General features: G+C 38.2%; 1 protein-coding gene across 1 annotated transcript in view; it reads left to right on the forward strand.

Annotated features, from left to right (window-relative positions):
- Positions 1-21,569, forward strand: part of gramd1bb (GRAM domain containing 1Bb) — a 131,627-nt gene that overhangs the window by 90,793 nt on the left and 19,265 nt on the right. Inside the window, exons 4-7 of the mRNA XM_051656079.1 lie at positions 3,817-4,030; positions 5,833-5,853; positions 11,320-11,340; positions 16,039-16,062. Of these exons, the coding sequence (XP_051512039.1) occupies positions 3,817-4,030; positions 5,833-5,853; positions 11,320-11,340; positions 16,039-16,062 (280 nt within the window). The remainder of the gene's footprint in view (positions 1-3,816; positions 4,031-5,832; positions 5,854-11,319; positions 11,341-16,038; positions 16,063-21,569) is intronic.

Here is a 21,569-nt window from a genome sequence, read left to right on the forward strand (position 1 = left end):
ATGAGATTATAAGCAAGCAGGAAACCACACACTCTGAGGCTGCGTTCATTGTGACCGGGGACTTTAACAAAGCCAATTTTAAATCAATTGCACCAAAATTCCACCAACACATCAATTTTAACACACGAGGGGACCGGGTTTTGGACCCGATGTCCACGATTGTGCCTGTACCAAAGCAATGCAAAATCACTTGCTTAAATGACTGGCAACCTGTTGCTCTAACCCCCATCATCAGCAAATGCTTTGAGAGACTAATCAGAGATTACATCTGCTCTGTGCTACCTCCATCACTGGACCCATTGCAGTTTGCTTACCGCAACAACAGCTCCACTGATGATGCCATTGCATCTACACTGCTCTCTCCCACCTGGAAAAAAGGAACACTTATGTGAGAATGCTGTTTGTAGACTACAGCTCAGCATTCAACACCATAGTGCCCTCCAAGCTTGATGAGAAACTCCAGGCTCTGGGCTTAAACAGCTCACTGTGCAGCTGGATCCTGGACTTCCTGTCAAGTAGACGCCAGGTGGTTAGAATGGGCAGTAACATCTCCTCATCACTGACCCTCAACACTGGAGCCCCGCAGGGCTGTGTTCTTAGCCCACTCCTGTATTCCCTGTACACACATGACTGTGTGGCAACACATAACTCCAATACCATCATTAAGTTTGCTGATGATCCGACGGTGTTAGGTCTGATCACTGACAATGATGAAACAGCCTACAGAGAGGAGGTGCACACTCTGACATGCTGGTGTCAGGAGCACAACCTCTCCCTCAACGTCAGTAAGACAAAGGAGCTTGTGGTAGACTTCAGGAGAAGAGAAAGTGAACACAGCCCCATCACCATCAATGGAGCACCAGTGGAGAGAGTCAGCAGCTTCAAGTTCCTGGGTGTCCACATCACTGAGGACCTCACATGGTCTGTCCACACTGAGGCCGTTGTGAAGAAGGCTCATTAGCGCCTCTTCTTCCTGAGACGGCTGAGGAAGTTTGGAATGAACCGCCACATCCTCACACAGTTCTACACCAGCACTGTGGAGAGCATCCTGACTGGCTGCATCTCCGCCTGCAACGGCAATAGCACCACCCACAACTGCAAAGCCCTGCAAAGGGTGGTGCGAACTGCCAGACTCATCATCGGAGGTGAGCTTCCCTCCCTCCAGGACATATATACCAGGCGGTGTGTGCAAAAAGCTCGGAGGATCATCAGAGACTCCAGCCACCCAAGCCATGGGCTGCTCTCACTGCTACCATCAGGCAGGCAGTATCGCAGCATCAGGACCCGCACCAGCCGACTTCATGACAGCTTCTTCCCCAAGCAATCAGACTTTTGAACTCTTGATCTCTCACGATCAATATACATCAGCACTGCACTTTATTAATCTTATTATCTCACAATGGACTGTCATAAATTATATACTATCTTAACAACAGACTGGCAACTGACTATCAACCGACATCCTGAATGTCAATACAGTAAATACAACCTACTGTACATTTTATATATACTATATATACTTTTTTTTTATTATTGTATAATGTGTATTCTATATTGTGTGTATTGTATAATGTACATTGTATGTTATTATTTGTATATTGTGTTGTGTGTAATTATGTGTATGTTAGATTTTAAATTGTATTGTGTAAATTTGATGTTTATTGTAGACTGGTATATGTCTCATCATTGTCACTTGCTATGTTGCTCGGAACTGCACCCAAGAATTTCACACACTATTGCACTTGTGTATATGGTTGTGTGACAATAAAAGTGATTTGATTTGATTCCGTGGTTAAAGAAGAGCTCAATTAAATTTTCTTTGTATGATATTTAAAGATTTCACTGACTAATTGCAGACCAACATGGCTGCCGCTCAAGCAAATATAATTTTTTTTTCTTCTACCTTCTGTAGCAAATGCTGCGAGACGCACACGGACGCATCAGCGGGCAGCATGCAGAACTGCCCTGCATTGTGCGGTTTCCCACAAATTAACTAGAAAATCATGTCCGTGATGACATGGCCCTAATATTTTCAGTGGGCTTTTCCAGTGTTTTAGGATGTAGCATTTGCAATCAAATCGTGAGACGTAACTTCTCAGTGAGTGCTAATTACTACTGTGTTGACTAATTTGTACAGTATGTATTTTCACAAATCAGTCGGCAGATAGAGAAAAAAGATTCAGAAAGAAATCTCAGTATAGACTATTATTTCTTGAGATAGGGATAATTTTACATAAAACAAAATTAAACTGAATTGACAAATTGAAAATGAAGTAGAAATTAAAACTAAATTATTCGGTTGTAATGACTAATGCAGCTTTCACTTGCTTTAATCTATGTTTGAGTGGAAGGGAAAAATCAACAAATAATTGAAATGGCAACAGAACACAATAAGAATTGTGTTGAAGGACAGTTTTGTTTGTATACACCTAAAGCATATGCTTTCATTCTGAAACTAATTTGAAGTTTGTTCAGCAGGATACTAACATAAAATATATATATGAAAGGCAACAGAGGTGTTTTTGTTACATTTATATTGACAAATTGTTTTTCTTAGTTGTGAAGTTAAAGCTTAAAATATTGATGTTGAGTTTACGGTTACAATTTTAATTCAGATTCATGAACAGATTAATTTGGACTCGACTCGGACTCTGCCTGTTATGGACTCGTTCTTGAGTCCGACTCGGCCCCTTTTGGACTTGGACTCGACTCGGACTCAATTGTTTATAGACTCGGACTTGACTCAGACTCGACTAAGGTGGACTCAAACCCAACACTAATCAGTGGTGCTTGTGAGTTACTTGTTTTGGTCAGTGGTATTTGAGGTGAACTTATTTAGATCAGTGGTGATTGTGGGGGACTTTTTCAGTGGTGTTTATTTTGGCCTCGTTTTAGGTCAGTGGTGTTTGTGCTGAGATTGTCTTAGGTCAGAGATGTTTGTGGTAGGATTGTTTTAGGTCAGTGGTGTTTGTGGCAGGTTTGTTTTAGGTCAGTGGTGAAAGTTGTAGACTTGTTTTAGTCTGTGGTGTTTGTGGTGGACTTGTTAAGGTCAGTGGTGTTTAAGGTCAGCAGTGCTTGCAGTGGACTTTTTTTAGTTAGTGGTGTTTGTGGTGCACATTCTTTTAGAGAGGTGTTGATTGTGGTGGAGTTGTTTAGGCCAGTGGTGTTTGTGGATGACGTTTTAAGGTCAGTGGTGCTTGTGAGTGATTGTTTTGACTAGTGGTATTTGAGGTGAACTTATTTAGGTCAGTGGTGTTTGTGGTGGACTCGTTTTAGGTCAGTGGTGTTTGCGCTAGACTTGTTTAAATCAGTGGTAATTGTTGTAGACTTGTTTTGATCAGTGGTGTTTGTGGTGGACTTGTTAATTTCAAGGTTTATGGTGGTCTTGTTTAGATCGGAGGTATTAGTGGTGTACTCGTTTTGGTCAGTGGTGTTTGCGGTGTACTTGTTTAGGTCATTGATGATTTGTTAAGTTCTAGGGTGGTGGTTTTTGAAATATGAGTATTAAGATCTGAGGGAAACCCCGTCTGTGTATCGACAACTTTTATTTCACCAGGCAAAACCTGTTGTTGTCATGTTCATGTTTATTGTGGTTTGGAAGCTGTTTAGAAATGCAATACACTTGAAGGGATGCATGATACACACATTTTGAAAGGTGAACTGGTTTGCAATCACTTAAATAGTGGAATCACAGATAAAGAGTTTCTGTGAAAGTAAATCAAAGGATAACATGATCTGTTCTAGAGATTTAAGTTGCAGTTGATCTATGAGTTTTCAAAGAACTACCTTCATTTGTATTTCTCTCTTTATTTCCAGCACTGCCAGTAACTCTAACCGGAGTTCCCCTGCTTGCTCTCCAGTTCTGCGGAAGCGTTGTCGATCTCCCGTTCTGCAGAACATAGAGACGGACATCATGGTGGAGAAAGGCTCAGAGCACTCGGACACCTCCAAGTCTCCATCCACCCCTGAGCAGCTGGTCACACGCACCTTCTCCGGGCAGTCAACACGAAGCGGGGCCAAGAACTCCAAGGTACGCCCTCTTTCGTCAACCCTTGTCGGTCAGCCCTACATGTTGGGTTCCTCTTTGGGTTTCCAACCCAACTATTGTACACATGACATCAACATCACCACCAGCACACCTGAATCACACTCAGTGTTTGAAGTCTGAAGATCCTCAGGAAGATGCCACCTTGCCCCTCTTGTCCAATCACAGCTTGTGTCAAGCTTATAGACTCCTCTGAATGGGCAGTGTTGGTACCGTCTGTTGCCCAACTTCGCTTTGCAATTGTTATGGCCCCAAATTGCAATCTGACTCTCATTACCCAACCACACATCTCTATGTCATCTTAGAATAAACAGTTTTAAGGTCCAGTTTTATCCCATGAAACAAAAGCCTTTTCCATTTTGAAAAGGTGATTTTTTTCAAAGTAAACTTCTATTGGATTTTAAACATTCTACGGGTCTGTTCCAAAACCTAGTGGGTGTCCTCCGGAGGCAACATTTTAAGACATCATAGGCACGCTCCCAATGCGAAGTCTGTTTTAAAAGGTAGGTATCTTAATTATGCTGCCTCTAAAGTTATCAAATTTTGGCCAAATTCTAAGGTAGCATCGTATGTATCCTTAGGTAAGTGATCCCAGAATGCACCGTGTTGAGCTCAGTGGAAAAATAAATCCACGATAGCGGAGGAAGCGAGAGAAATTTAGTTAAATATACTTATGATCCATTCAATACTCGATAAATAACAGTTTAAAATTACACAAAACTGACTATTTTACCCAAAATGTGTGTGGCCGTGCATATTTAGGCTTATTAGAGGATCATGTAGTGTCTCTCGTGTCACCTGTATTGAAATCAGTTGCGAGTCAAGTGTCCCATGCGCCGCGCGTGAGGAGTGCTATTTGAATGATGCGCAGAGCTGCCGCCTGTGTACAGTGTTCCAAGTCGCAGCTTTTGGAACAGACCCTATGAGACAAAAAATGTATTTAAGTGTCAATACATTTACATTGTGCCATCTCAGGCTAAATTAATAAATATTCATATATGTTGGGATATAACTATGCCTTAAAAATCAACAGGATTGACAGTTTTACAAGTTGCTTAGCCATCACTAGCCTTGTACTCAGTCATGACACTTTATTTATTAGAAAGATCATTTATTGTGAATATTTATACAACTATCCAAATTGCTTCTATCAATTTTTACTATACAAAATAATAGTAAAATGGCTGACAATTTTCAATCATCCCCATTCTGACGAACACAACAAAATATAAGATACATTTTATAGTAAAACAATTTCAGATCCTCAAAAACAAATTAGAGGCATTTGTCAAATAGTAATGATTCATTTGAAGGAAAAAAGAAGAAAAATTAATAGTTTTCAAACAACAATCCATGTAAACTATATGTTTAACATGCCTGCAACTTTCAGATGTATAGTTAAATCGGTAGATAGGTATATTATAGACTAAAGTTATGCATGAATGCACAGGCGGATAATGTTAATAAACTGATGGATGGATGAATAAATGAAAATTAGGTTCTTTCTGCTATTGTTTGCACTGATTTGTAGTTCAGTTCCAGAGTAGTTTACACTATTGGTCTGTTTCGTTTCAGTCATTACTTTCAAATATTTTCTATCATGTTCGGTTAGTCACTCATCCTTTGTGTTTCCTTTCACTCTGTCACTCCACTGTTTAAAGTTTGATACTTGTGCTGATGCCATATAAAATGTATTTAATCTTAACTTGATTATGTTTTCCTGTTTGTGGTCATTTTGATTTGCGTTCAGTTTTCTGATTTGTGTTTTTCTCCTCTATGCATGCTAGTCTCACAAGCGACTTTCCAAAGTAAGCATTTCTCTCTTCTGTTCTGTTTTCACTCCATTTTCTTCCTCTTTTACTGTACATCTGTGTCTTTATGTCAGCTTCAATAGCCTTTATGTAGTTTGTTTTGTTATTGATTTGTCTGTCTGACTCTGCCTGTTTGTGTGTAAGAATAAGTGTGTGTGCCAGTATTTGTTTAAACAAATACTCTAGCACACACACAGAAATCCTGACTATCTAATCTGGGATCTGTACAGTTCCTATCTGTAAAATAGTAACAGACCATCCTTTTCTTTCTTTCTTTCATTCTTTCTTTCTTCCTTTTTTTCTTATTAAAGTTTTATACTAAGGGGTCCTGGGTAGCTCAGCGAGTAAAGACGCTGACTACCATCCCTGGAGTCACGAGTTCGAATCCAGGGCATGCTGAGTGACTCCAGCCAGGTCTCCTAAGCAACCAAATTGGCCCGGTTGCTAGGGAGGGTAGGTTCGCCATAATGTGGTTCACTCTCGGTGGGGCGTGTGGTGAGTTGTGCATGGATGCCGCAGAGAATAGCGCGAAGCCTCCACACGCACTATGTCTCCGCGGTAACGCGCTCAACATGCCACGTGATAAGATGTGCGGATTGATGGTCTCAGGCACGGAGGCAACTGAGATTCGTCCACCGGCACCCGGATTGAGGCGAGTCACTATGCCACCACGAGGACTTAGAGCACATTGGGAATTGGGCATTCCATATTGGGGAGAATTTTTTTTTTTTTTAAGTTTTATACTAAGATAATCTTATCAGTATCAGCTAAGATACTGAAGTTTTTAACCGGACTGGGTATCAGTGCAGTATAAGTATATTTCTATTAGACATTTCTCTCCATCTGTCATCTTTTTTTTTTTTTTTTTTTTTTTTACATTCTGTTATTGCATAATCCACGAAGGATACATGAAGGATTCTGTGGATTCTGCCATAGAATTAGGCCAAGACTATGTTTCTTACAAGGCAGCATAAAATGACTGCCTATGCTTTGGAGCAGCCTTCGCATCAAAAGTGCACCAATAATGCCATTAAATGTTGTCTTGGTAGGTACCTCATTAGGTTTCGGAACACAGCTTCTATCTCAGCTTTGTCTGTATTTTAAATCTAATAGACTTCTGAGAGTTCTTGGCAAAAAAATGCTTTTTGTTTTTGAGATAAATTCTCAAATGCCTGTTGTTCTCTTTTGGTAAATGCATGCTGTTTTCATTGCTTTGCAGTATGACAGATTAAACCTGATTAAAGTAAGCATTCATGTTGCTCCTCATTTGACCCCTGACCCCTGAACTAACATTACTTCAAGTGTTAGTCCATAGTGTTAGCACCCCAAAAACGTTCTTCCAAGCCCTTCCCCATCTGTCTCTCTCTTTCTACTTACCTTGTATACACGCAAGACCTGTCTCACACCTCTCTTAAGTGTAGATCAGATTAGCCTACATTAAACTGTCCAATCCCTCGACATAGACCAGTATGTGTGTGGGCAGGTGTGTGTGAGCTCTTGTGAGTTGATCTCTGAGCTTCTAAAGTCATGAATGAGACACAAGTGGAGGTGTGTACTGTAGGTCCAGCTAATCTTTTAAAGTAGCACGCACATAACACATACAGGTGCATCTCAATAAATTAGAATGTCGTGGAAAAGTTCATTTATTTCAGTAATTCAACTCAAATTGTGAAACTCGTGTATTAAATAAATTCAATGCACACAGACTGAAGTAGTTTAAGTCTTTGGTTCTTTTAATTGTGATGATTTTGGCTCACATTTAACAAAAACCCACCAATTCACTATCTCAAAAAATTAGAATATTTTGACATGCCAAACAGCTAATCAACTCAAAACACCTGCAAAGGTTTCCTGAGCCTTCAAAATGGTCTCTCAGTTTGGTTCACTAGGCTACACAATCATGGGGAAGACTGCTGATCTGACAGTTGTCCAGAAGACAATCATTGACACCCTTCACAAGGAGGGTAAGCCACAAACATTCATTGCCAAAGAAGCTGGCTGTTCACAGAGTGCTGTATCCAAGCATGTTAACAGAAAGTTGAGTGGAAGGAAAAAGTGTTGAAGAAAAAGATGCACAACCAACCGAGAGAACCGCAGCCTTATGATTGTCCAGCAAAATCGATTCAAGAATTTGGGTGAACTTCACAAGGAATGGACTGAGTCTGGGGTCAAGGCATCAAGAGCCACCACACACAGACGTGTCAAGGAATTTGGCTACAGTTGTCGTATACCTCTTGTTAAGCCACTCCTGAACCACAGACAACATCAGAGGTGTCTTACCTGGGCTAAGGAGAAGAAGAACTGGACTGTTGCCCAGTGTTCCAAAGTCCTCTTTTCAGATGAGAGCAAGTTTTGTATTTCATTTGGAAACCAAGGTCCTAGAGTCTGGAGGAAGGGTGGAGAAGCTCATAGCCCAAGTTGCTTGAAGTCCAGTGTTAAATTTCCACAGTCTGTGATGATTTGGGGTGCAATGTCATCTGCTGGTGTTGGTCCATTGTGTTTTTTGAAAAGCAAAGTCACTGCACCCGTTTACCAAGAAATTTTGGAGTACTTCATGCTTCCTTCTGCTGACTAGCTTTTTAAAGATGCTGATTTCATTTTCCAGCAGGATTTGGCACCTGCCCACACTGCCAAAAGCACCAAAAGTTGGTTAAATGACCATGGTGTTGGTGTGCTTGACTGGCCAGCAAACTCACCAGACCTGAACCCCATAGAGAATCTATGGGGTATTGTCAAGAGGAAAATGAGAAACAAGAGACCAAAAAATGCAGATGAGCTGAAGGCCACTGTCAAAGATACCTGGGCTTCCATACCACCACAGCAGTGCCACAAACTGATCACCTCCATGCCACGCCGAATTGAGGCAGTAATTAAAGCAAAAGGAGCCCCTACCAAGTATTGAGTACATATACAGTAAATGAACATACTTTCCAGAAGGCCAACAATTCACTAAAAATGTTTTTTTATTGGTCTTATGATGCATTCTAATTTTTTGAGATAGTGAATTGGTGGGTTTTTGTTAAATGTGAGCCAAAATCATCACAATTAAAAGAACCAAAGACTTAAACTACTTCAGTCTGTGTGCATTGAATTTATTTAATACACGAGTTTCACAATTTGAGTTGAATTATTGAAATAAATGAACTTTTCCATGACATTCTAATTTATTGAGATGCACCTGTACACACTGTGTTTCTCTTTTTGAGGGAGTAGACTCAGAAATTGGCTTTTCAGCTGACACACAATCCCTGTCTTTATTTCTGTTCACTTTAACCTAGGACACAAAAATGGAGGACATTATGCACCATACAATTTTTTTTAAAGGTTAAGTGCGTGATTTCTGTGGCACTTGCGCCCCAAATGGAATTGCAAAAATAATGACTGTCTTCAGTCCCTCCATCTGTCAATGGTTGGACAAACAGACAATCCCACACCAAACTCACACTTTGTTTCAATGTTGACATGTCGGCCAAAGCACTACAAACACACAGTGATTACACTTTTTTTTTTTTTAGAGGAAGCAACCTATGAAAGGCATCAAATTCTCTGCATATTAGGCTGGGATAAGAGAGAGTGTTGACATTTTAAACACATCACCTTTAAACTAATATAGCGGCAGAGTTCTCACAATGACTGGTTTCACCCTTTAACCTCACTCAGATAGTGTATGTAGAGATACAAAGCCATTTTATCCCCCTTGTGAAGACCGTTTTATGACTCGACCATTTTAAAGACTCGTATATCACACTTAACACTGGATTCCTTTTCTGTTGACATGGACTTTTTTTTTTTTTTTTTGCTTTAGTAGTTTCTTAGGTCTGCATTCATGCCCTTAAAGACCTCGTGAAATGGTTTGTCAAATACAATTTTCTTTCTTTTGAGTTGAACAAGGAGGTCTAAAACTGCTGGAGAGACAATAGATCTTTAAACATATTAAGTATGGTCATGTTTTTTTTTTTTTTTTTTTGCAGTGTATGTTGCTTCCAAAAGAAAACTATTTAGTATTGTCAGAATACACAGCAGCATAATGGTGTAGTTACAGCATCTACCAGCTAACTGCTAAAGCTGACCAGCCAAACCAGTTCTAGTACACAAGCATTTACAGTAGATGGCCTCAAAGCTAATAAACATGGATTTAAAGTTGGTAATGGGGCCTTTAACTTGATTTTTTTGGATCGATTGAAACAGTATTGTGAAAGCCCAAAGTATACTTCCATTTTGAAACAAACTCTCAGCCTCTATGTAGCATACAGTTGAATGTTAGCCTTTCAAAGTAAACTTCATTTGACTGTGCACGCATACATGACGCATGCATGCAACGACTACTATGAGAGATACTGGACTATTTCTCTTCAGGAGTTTAGACCCTTAAGTCCTCCAGACTTAAGTTATACAAATGCATGTATCTCCTGACCTCCTCACACACATGCTCTTGATGTGCACATCTACTGTTGTTGTTTCTACCTTCATCTCCTGATGTTTAGCGGCAATAGACCTTATTCACAGCAGCGCCATCTTTGATTTGTGACGGAATGACAATGAGGCTGTGAGGAATAGATGTACAGTCTCTTCAATGGGCTATACTTCAGTTTCAATTGTTTTTGGATCGTTCCGCGGACAAAACATTGAAAAGATATATATTTTCAAGAACATTTAGTAGACAAAAAACTCAAAAAATCAGATGTGATCTAGGAGCTTTATACAGCTTTATACCATGCGTGCCACTGAAGAGATGGTAAGTCTATATCTCACAGCCTTGTTTTCATTGCCATTAAAAATCAAAGATGGCGCTACTGTGATTAAGGTCTATTACATCTTCTAGTGCTTCTTCGTGACAGCAAAGGCTCAGTTGTGAGTGTTGCCACCTTGTGGACCTACTTCTTAGTGTAAATAATTACAGGCACATGCGCATTTTGCACGAGAAGAGTATGGCCGGTTAGAAAAATCAGGCTGCACACATTCAGTGCTTAAGCACTCTGCTGATGAAAAAATTTGCATCACACGCGTCCTGTACGCAGACGCCTAGTGTTTGCGTCTGGCTGAAGTATGCTGTAGGGCTTTAGACTGAGTAGCAGATAAGATTGCATATGATTTCAGTGCGTCCCTGTACATAAACACACCCCCTTAAACTCTATTTAACATCCTATTTGTGCTCTTAAGGGTATAAATACGTCTTAATCCCATGACTTTTCAGCTTCAAAACTGCTCATTTAAACATTTATCTAAGTTCAACTCTATTTGTGGAAAGGTCAAATGATGTACAGTATATGTGTGTAATTATTCAGTCAAGGGAAATGTTTGTCACTCTAACAGACTTTGCCAGCTGCCTCATGACAGGCCTTTGGGCAGCCCTCACACTCTGTAAATATACACTCTATGTGAGGGGGTGTTTATAGATAATGCTGTGCATAGCTACTGTTTCACATTCCAAAATATAATTATTTTCCTCTCCTTCTCTTTCAGAAAAGCCAGAGCTGGTACAACGTAAGTCACACTTTTATTGATTATTTATATGTGTGAATGTGTATGCGTTTTATTTGCGATTGTGTATCTATCTGCCTTGAAAGTCATAATTGTAAATGTAAATACAATATGTTTTGGTGTTATGAGTTACATGACATATTGCTATTGTGTATTGTTTTAGGGCTGTCAATTGATTAAAATGTTTTAATAGAATGAATTTAATGATATTCTAATTATTAATCAAATTGTTTGAAATTAATCACATACAGTATATAAATATTAGCTGAGAAAGGCTCTGAAAACACAGTAATTCAATATATAATTATTTAATAATTTAATATTTAAGTATAAATGTCATATATATTATTAGTATAATAATTGAGATAATTGAAATGCATTACATTATTGTGAAAGATGAGTAAAGCATTGAAAAGACAATACAAAAAGTAGCTTTGGAAGGCAATATATTGTTTTATTTCCATATTATAGAACATAAGACTTGGCCTACAGTCCACAGCAGTCCATTTTGCTATTAAATTTGTCAGTCTGTCCGAGATAGATTTATTGTAAGGTCTTATCTAAGGACGCATCAATGTACACATGTATCAGACGGATGCTTTTGAAGCGTCTCACTTTGGTTGCATTGCCTCATAAACACAGCTTTTTTAGGCCGCTGTGTCAAGTTAAACAGAGTTTGAAGAGCCCTGCATTTAGATTTGTGCTCCGCCCAGCTTTGTTTGAACACAAGAAAGCGTTCTCATCTTATGCTGTGGCAGGTGTCAAGCAAGTCTGAGTTTGTTCTCCGTACAGCTGTGCGTTGCCTACACAGCTGGAGTTTTGCATACTACCCCCTGCTGAAAAAAGGTGGTACTTCAAGCTTGAATTGCTCCGATGGTAGGAATATTCATTATTACGGTCCTGGGACAAGAATAATTGTGTTAATTTTTGTAAAGCTTTATTTTTCATACAATTAATCACACTGAATTAATGTGTTAAATCAACATCCCTATTTAGTTTTGTTTGTACGTTTGTTTATTATTATTATTATTATTATTATTGAGAAGGATTTCTTTGTAATTGACTTTATCAGGAATAGTTCACCCAAAAATGAAAATCCTCTCATCATTTACTCACCCTCATGCCATCCCAGATGTGTTTGACTTTCTCTCTTCACAGAACACAAATGAAGATTTTTATAAGAATATCTCAGCTCTGTAGTTCCACACAATGCAAGTGGATGGTGATCAACACTTTAAAGGGTAGTTCACCCAAAAATGTAAATTATCTCATTCTTTACTCGCCCTCATGATATCTCAGGTGTGTATGAGTTTCTTTCTTCAGCAGAACACATTTGAAGAAAATTAGAAAAATATCTTAGCTCAGTAGGTCCTTAAAATGCAAGTTTTGAAGCTCCAAAAATCACAGACAGTCAGCATAAACATCATCCATACGACTCTAGCAGTTATATTAATGTCTTCTAAAGCGATACGATCGCTTTTGCTGTGAAAAAGATAAATATTTAAGTACTTTTTAACTCTAAATCATCGCTTCCGGTAAGCTTCACGAGAGGGTGGCGTTCAAGTGGTCTCTCATGTGTAGTATTCGCGTTGCAATGATGCAGAAATAATCTCATGTTCTCCACTTGGTTGATACATCCAGGATGAGCTCACAAACGCACCATTGTGAGTAAAGAAACAGATCAATACAGATCTAAACCAAAACCAACCAAGCTACTGTACAGCGTTCCTCCTTCTCACTTGTAAACAGCGCTGCTCTTCCGGCTGTGACTCACGTGCCTCAGTTCTCATGTGTCTCAAATGCCAGTGTGATTACGTCACACACGCTTACCACTGCAGAACAGAAGCATGATTTAGAGTTAAAAAAAAGTACTTAAATATTTATCTTTTTCGTATCAAAAGTGATCGTGTCGCTTTAGAAGACATTTTAACAGCTGTTGTCATATGGATGATGTTTATGCTGTCTGTCTGTGATTTTTGGATCTTCAAAAATGGGATCACCATCCACTTGCATTTCAAGTCATACAAACCTGGGATATTATGAGGGTGAGTAAATAATGAGAGAATTTTAATTTTTGGGTGAACTATCCCTATAAAGCTCCAAAAAGCACAGACAGTCATAGTAAAAGTAATCCATGCGACTCCAGTAGTTAAATAAATGTCTTCTAAAGTGATATCATCAATGTTTAAGTCCTTTTTCACTATACTGTATATGTTGACATCCGGTCAGTCTCCAATGCACATTCAGTTCAGGCAGCCTCTTACATGACGTAAGCGCTATATTGCTAATCACCATCCACTTGCATTGTTTGGACAAAGCTGAGATATAATTCAAAAAATCTTCCTTTTTGTTCAGCAGAAGATTGAAAGTCATACATATCTGGAATTGCATGAGGGTGAGTAAATACTGAGAGAATTTTCATTTTTGGGTGAACTACCCCTTTAACAGTGTGTGTGTGGGCAGGTTTAAGTGGTTTATGAGGACTTTTTTTTTTAGGTTACAAACTGGTAATTACAAGGGTATTATGCTATAAATGTGGTTTATGACGACATTTCTAGTGTACCCGTAATTCAAATCAGTTTTATTGAAAATGTAAAAATACAGAAAGTTTTTTGTGAGGGTTAGGGTTAGGAGATAGAATCTATAGTTCGTACAGTATAAAAATCATTATGTCTATGGAGAGTCCTCATAATGATAGCTGCACCAAGAGGAGTTTATTGATGTGCTTGTCTTGTGTTATTAATGATTTACAGGCTCTTTACACTCACATTTATCAGGTCAGATGCAAAATATTATCTACTGTAACTGAGGATCTTGTTATCAATTTCCTCATATTTTACTTCTCTGTGTCAACATGATCGATTACAAGTGACCACCTCTTTGGCAGAGTTTAAAGCTGTATGGTGTGTCAGATATTGAATCCCTCCAAAATGTAAAACTCTACATTTTCTCTTAATCTGTTTTTGGCCTTCTGAATTCCGTTGCAAAAATGACCTTGGCATTACCTTGGTACAGTAATAATCTCACATGGTAATACCATGGTATTTTAATCATGGTATGAATGATTACTTATTGTATTTGCTTATAATGTTCTAATGTCGTTTTGGATAAAAGCATCTGCTAAATGACTAAATGTAAATTACCATATTCATGTAGCATTACATGGTAATTACCATATCCATGTGTTTACATGGTACTCTGAGGCAGGGACTAAAAATGGTTCAAGGAACGAAAAAGAGAACCAAAAATGAACAAAAAATGTTGTAACCGAAAATGGGTACAACGTGATTTTCAATTGTTCTGGAGTGAAAACGTTATATTTAAATGCTGGCAACCGGTTATAACCAGTTAATTTTGGTTTTTGGTTTTTAAACCAAAGGCCAGAGGCATTATCGCAGTACATTTTTGGAACTACACCACTTCATGTTGCCCGAAAAAATTAAACATGTGTTTTGATTCTGATGGAAACTGCTGCATCACACATTTCTTTGCCTAATTGCCCATTGTGGATGTAGCATTCTGTGAATGAAGCCTTTTTAACAATTATGTATAATTACTACATGTACTTACATGCACGACTAACCCAGAAACAAGGAAAACATTATTAGAGGTAAAAAGTATATTTCTCAGTTGTTTCCAAGTCTTCACTGAATTATTGATAGATGTGAAGTAATTACAGATTTGATGCTGCCGGGTTTTGACTGAGAAGCAGATCTGTAATTAAAGTTACTTAATTGTTAATTAACTGTAGGCCTATGTTTGTTATGATTTCTATGCTGATAAATCCACCACACAAGAAAAAATGAAATATTTTGGGCTTTTTTTCCAAACTAGGTCGCTTGTTTCTCTTGCGAGATCTGACAACACTGCAATTGGTATTTCACCCACCCATTAGAACAGAGTACTGTCATTTTAAAAAGAACATTATTTTTTATTTTGTTCTAACCGGTTAGCATTTGGAAAGGAGGCTGCAGAACTTCTGAACCGGAACGGAAAAATACTGTTTTTGCTCAGAACGAACCAAAATGAAAAACATTTTTTGTTTTTAGTCCCTGCACCAAGGTACTTCAAAGCAGTGCTCAAACTGATTCCAGTCTTATGGGGGGTCCCCACTCAAGGTTGTTGGCACTTAGCGGCGGGGGGGGGGGGGGGGTTTGGGGCGTGCTTTGGGGCGTGCTTAGCAGTCTTTTGACGTAGGGGCATTTTTATTAAATTGTATTTAATAAAAATCTAATCTTAAGTTTCCAAGTCTTTATTTTTATTTCTTATGGGGGGTCCCTAATGCCTTATGGGGGGTAATAAACATAAAAATACCCCCCCCAAGCATAGCTTCAATGTATACCATGGTTTTACCATGGCACATGCCCCCTAAAACATGCCATTATCATTGTACAATGTCTAAAAAAATTATAATACGTTTGGTATTTTTTTGGTACTGTGTTGTTTTCATTGAAACATTATAAATATCTGTTTGCAATTTGAGGATTTTCTCTTTAAATCAAAACCAGAAATGTATAATTAGACCATGTAGCCACAAGAGGGTGTAGTTTTTCTGCTGCGTGTCAACCAGTTTTATTCCACAATATCTTCCCTTCCTCTTCAATATCCAAAATCTTTCCTTTCGTTTTTTTTTTCTGTCTGTGCTTCTGTTTGTCTGCCCCTCTCCTTTCTCTGTCTCTCTCCCTCACTCTTTCCCTTTAGCATGAGAGACAGCACATCCTCCGAGTAAGCATGATTTTACAGTTCTGCCCACTTCCTGTCTATTCCTTCTCTAATATTGGCTCACACCGTTCCTTATCAAAAGGTGCAGCATGGAAATAGGGAATGAAATGAGCCTTGAAGGCTTCCACAGTTCTAGCGATAGCTTTTTAATGTATCCAGTGATTCTTAACTTTTTTTGAGGACTGGACCCCTGTCATACCAATATTAGAGACCCCCCAGAACAGAATATCCTCATTGATATCAGTGTATTTGTAGTGAACAAAGTATGATTCACTACTAATGTAAGTTGACTTATCTAGTTGTACAGCAAAACTCATGACCCGTGTTGACTGTCCCACCACTTGCTCAACAACATCATCTGCAACATCATCAATTCTGCTGCATTTCTTTAAAGGGATACTTCACCCAAAAATGAATATTCTCTCATGATTTCAACCTAATGTTTCCCTGGATACATGTCGAAATATACAAATACTTGACATACTGTATATAATATATTCTTATCAGCTATTTTATTTATTTATTTATTTTTCTAATTTTTCCTACGGATCCCTTGCAATTATGCCATGGGCCACTAGGGGTCCATGCACCCCGGTTAAGAAACACTGTACTAATCTAACGGCAGGGTTGGGGAGTAACGGAATACATGTAACAGGATTACGTATTTAAAATACAAAATATAAGTAACTGTATTCCACTACAGTTACAATTTAAATCATTGGTAATTAGAATACAGTCACATTCAAAAAGTACTTTGATTACTGAAGAGATTACTTTGCATTTTATTGTCATTTGTTTCATTTAATATTTATTCCTTTCAGATGGAAAACATTTATACATATGAATGATGCGATCCAAAGTGCATTTGAACAGCGGTGAAACACTTTCTTATGATGTGTTACATTCATACGAGCAGACAGAGAAGTCAGTTTGAAGTAAGTTTGGAGCACAAGAAATAGAAATAAACCTTGTGTAAATTGTCAGCTTTATGCTAAGCTAAAATGCTATTTCTAGCCATTTTACATGCACATGTTACCAGGCATGAACATATTTTTTTTATCAAGAAAATTCACGTTGGATCATAATTTCTTTTTTCTAGTAAGACCTGTGATATTAGGGCAAAAATCATATTCTTGATAATAATTTTTGTATTGTTTTCCTGTAAAAATATCTACAAATCCTTAAAACAAGATCAATTTGATTGATCTTGTTTTAGAAACAACACTGCATAAGATATTTAGGTTTTTCAGAGAATGTATTTTTAACGTGTGTTGTCTTACTGTACAGGCAGAGTTTTTATAGTCAAAACAAGTGAAAAAAATCTTCCAGTGCTGAAGAAGTATTTAGAATACGTTACTGACCTTGATCTAACGGAATACGTTACAAATTAAATTTTACAGCATGTATTCTGTAATCTGTAGTGGAATACATTTCAAAAGTAACCCTCCCAACCCTGTCTAACGGCATAATCACAGCACCTTCCTTCACTCCTGACAGTGCTATTGTATTAATGAATAGGATTACCCAGTGAACTATACTCACTGCACTGCACTAAACTGGATGCTTTCTGACAATGCATGGCATTGATACCTGCATGGCAGCAGCATTGCTTCCATTTGATTGGCTCTGATTTTCAGTGGCGTGATGGGACTGGTTGATCATTGTTGGTTGACAGCTGTATGGATGTGAGCTATCTGGTGCATACTAACTGCATACTAGCTTTTCAAAATGTGGTTGACGTTATATTTACATGAATTATTTATGAGCTTGAATGTATGGCCCATTACCTATTTATTTGTAGATTTTATTTTATTTTTATTCATTTTTTTGAATCATCTATCAAGTGTATGTGTGTGTGCACATTGTAAGTTGACATTACTTGAAAAAAAAAAAAAAGACTCATAAATCAGCCAAATCTTGTTTTGCTTTTATTCAGATGTGTACATGTTTGTGTGAGAGTTAAGTGTAGGTTTAGGGGTTGAATTGGGTTTAAGCAAATACCATTACCCTGGTATGAAATCAATAGATGTCTACAGTATGAGATGTCCTGGTCAATGAAAAATCCCTACCATGACAGAAAAACAAACGTGTGTGTGTGTGTGGGCAGGTTTAAGTGGTTTACGAGGACTTTTTTTCAGGTTACAAACTGGTAATTACAATGGTATTATGCTATAAATGTGGTTTATGAGGACATTTCTAGTGTCCCCATAATTCAAATCACTTAAAAAACATACTAAATTATGTTTTATTGAAAATGTAAAAATGCAGAAAGTTTTTTGTGAGGGCTAGGTTTAGGGGTAGGGTTAGGGAATAGAATCTATAGTTCGTACAGTATAAAAATCATTATGTGTATGGAGAGTCCTCATAATTATAGCTGCACCAACATGTGTGTGTGTGTGTGTGTGTGTGTGTGTGTGTGTGTGTGTGTGTGTGTGTGTGTGTGTGTGTGTGTGTGTGTGTGTGTGTGTGTGTGTGTGTGTGTGTTGGCTCTGAGACCTCTGTGATTACATCTCAACCATCCTTATGTGAGTTCCAAGCCCGTTACTGTCCAGACCACAAAAGTGATTGTTGGCTACCCTGCTGTGTCACAACTAATGTCCATTATGTTCAACTAACAGGAGACCACTTATCATTACAGCTCAAAGGCATTTGTCACTTGTATAGAATCATCAGAGGTTGTATGAAGTAGTTTATATTTGGGTGGCATTTCGATGACACATTTGTTCTTATTCAGTGGGAAAAGTAGCGTGGGTATGAAAGAGAGAGAGAGAGAGAGAGAGAGAGAGAGAGGTTGTATAATGTTAACCTAAAACAGTTCTGTTGCACAAAGACCTGCGCTGTCTTTGAATTTTATGGCTATTACATCCCATATTTTCACAGAATCTTAGCCATTTAATCAAAGATGTCCTCTGAGAAAATCATCATTTTCCTGTTTATTCCATTAGTATATTTTTTGGTGACATGCCTAAACATTTTATATTTCTACATAAAATAAATAAATTAAATGCTCAGGTATACTTCCATATAGAGAGATGAAGGGATGGTATGCTTTGGTGCATAGACGATGACAAGTTTATCGATGGTGATTTTGGAAAAAACATGCCATATTTGGCCGACTTTCAGTGACATAGTGACATAGACATACAGTAGTAGTATCAGTGTCATCATAAATTACAATGACAGTGTAGCGCATTTAATGACCGCGTGTAGGGTGTTAGCACATTAGCCCCTTGAATGCAAAAGGTAAATATTATAATTACACATTATCTACTGCATATACTGTATATTACTTTAAATCATCATTACATTGTTAAAACAGCTTCTTTTACTGATCTCATGTGAATTTTACTCATAGAATGAGGCATGAACTCATTGATAACACATTTTAATGTCATATTAGTTGATGTTTTACATGAAGTCTTGAGCATCCTCATATTTAAATGTACTGTACCTCTAAATGCCTCCCACCACAGCCTGGTGGGTGTCTGAATGTTTGCAAACAGTATGACATTGCTCAGCTGTTTCAAACTTCTTTTTACTTCTGAACGAAGAAGTGTGCTGGGGCCTTAACAGTGATCATACATACAGCACATCAAAAAGGGACAGTTCACCCAAAAATGAAAATTCCCTCATCATTTAGTCACATTCATGCAATCCCAGATATGTATGACTTTCTCTCTTCTGCAAAACACAAGTGAAGATTTTTAGAAGAATATCTCAGCTCTGTAGGTCCATACAATGCAAGTGGATTGTGATCAGCACGTTAAAGCTCCAAAAAGCACAGACAGTCATAATAAAAATAATCCATACGACACCAGTGGTCTTCTAAAGCAATACAATCACTTTGGTTGAGAAACAGATCAATATTTAAGTCCTTTTCACTACAGTTGTTTACTACCAATTGCTCTCCAATGCTCATCCATGAGGGGAATCAGTTTACACTGCCTCTCGCATGACGTAAGCGTGCACTAGATTGTGAAAACAAACTAAAACAAAACCAATGAAGCTTGTGAACAGCGTTCTGTTGTAAATAAATGGAGATGCACTTCTGGTTGTATTGCGTCAGTTCTCACGTGAACATGCAAACATGCTTAAGTCACGCGAGAGGCAGCGTGAACTGATTCCCCTCATGGACGTGCACTGGAGAGCGACTGGAAGTAAAGAATTATAGTGAAAAAGACTTGAATATTTATCTTATTATTTTAGAAGGCATTCATTTAACCACTGGATTCCTATGGATTACTTTTACTATGATTGTATCTGCTTTTTGGAGCTTTAAAGTGCTGATCACCATTCACTTGCATTTTATGGACCTACAGAGCTGAGAAATTCTTCTAAAAATATTTGTTTGTGTTCTGCTGAAGAAAGAAAGTCATACACATCTGGGATGAGAGAATTTTCATTTTTGGGTGAACTAATCCTTTAAAGTATTGCTTAAGTGTCCAAATACTTTAGGACCACTGTACTTAGCAGATTCCTGATTAACCCAACTGATGACTGATTACAAGACAGTAAAGATTAAAAAAACGGTATATTGAAAGTGGTTTTGCATCCATAAACACATTTTCTGCAACTGTTTTCCTATCTGAACATACTAGATGGACGTCTTTGACTGTTGTACTCCTATTGCTGTTTTTTCAGTATATACGCAGGAGCACTGCATATTTTATAAGCCATATCAAGCTTATAAGAACTGTATAACTTATTTCAGTCATGTTACAAAACAAAAGGGAACCCTCTCTCGAGTGTGTATGTCACAGAGAGAGATAACATTATTGGAATCGTCACACCCACTCATCCTGGTACCAGCCACGGGCAGCTCTCATTATTTACTCTTGGCGTTAATGTGTAACCAACTTTTACATACTCATCACCAGGGATAAACACATACACATATGTAAATTCTCCTTACAGACTCGGAGAGCCTCCAGGTCTATATAAATGAGCAAGGCAGACAGAGCTGTTGTCATCCAAAGAACTTCATAGGTCTTCTATTTGCTCCTGCTGCTCAAATTGATCAATGTTTGGATTACTGGAATGTGATTGGACATCGGTTATAAGATCTTCCAAGAAAGAGCAACCATCTATTCACCTTCATAAATGGATAATATTTATGCATAATGACTGCAGACTGAATACTGAATACAGAGCAGAATTCCTCTTACGCTGAGTCCATTCTCAGCTTTAAGACTGCTGCAGATCATGTCACAATTTGAGCTTGGTTATCTTTAGTTAACTGACAGCACAAATAACAGAGAGAGAGAGAGAGTGAGTAGAAGTTAGAGTTGAGAGACTGGTTTGTGACATGAACATTAGGAAACTTTTGTTAGCTTAGTATCCTAAGGAATTGCTGAAGTGGATTACCAGAGAGTCTTTATTTGACGCCGTGGTCATAAAACCTGCTTTTCACTCCTGGAGAAGGCCATCATTCTTTTCAAAAGCTAGTGAATACAACGACAAGTCCGAAATCTGAGTGCCAAAGAGGAATCACATCTTGGTGGAAGTTTAGT

Source organism: Myxocyprinus asiaticus, chromosome 26 (assembly GCF_019703515.2).
Source record: "Myxocyprinus asiaticus isolate MX2 ecotype Aquarium Trade chromosome 26, UBuf_Myxa_2, whole genome shotgun sequence".
NCBI lineage: Eukaryota > Metazoa > Chordata > Actinopteri > Cypriniformes > Catostomidae > Myxocyprinus > Myxocyprinus asiaticus.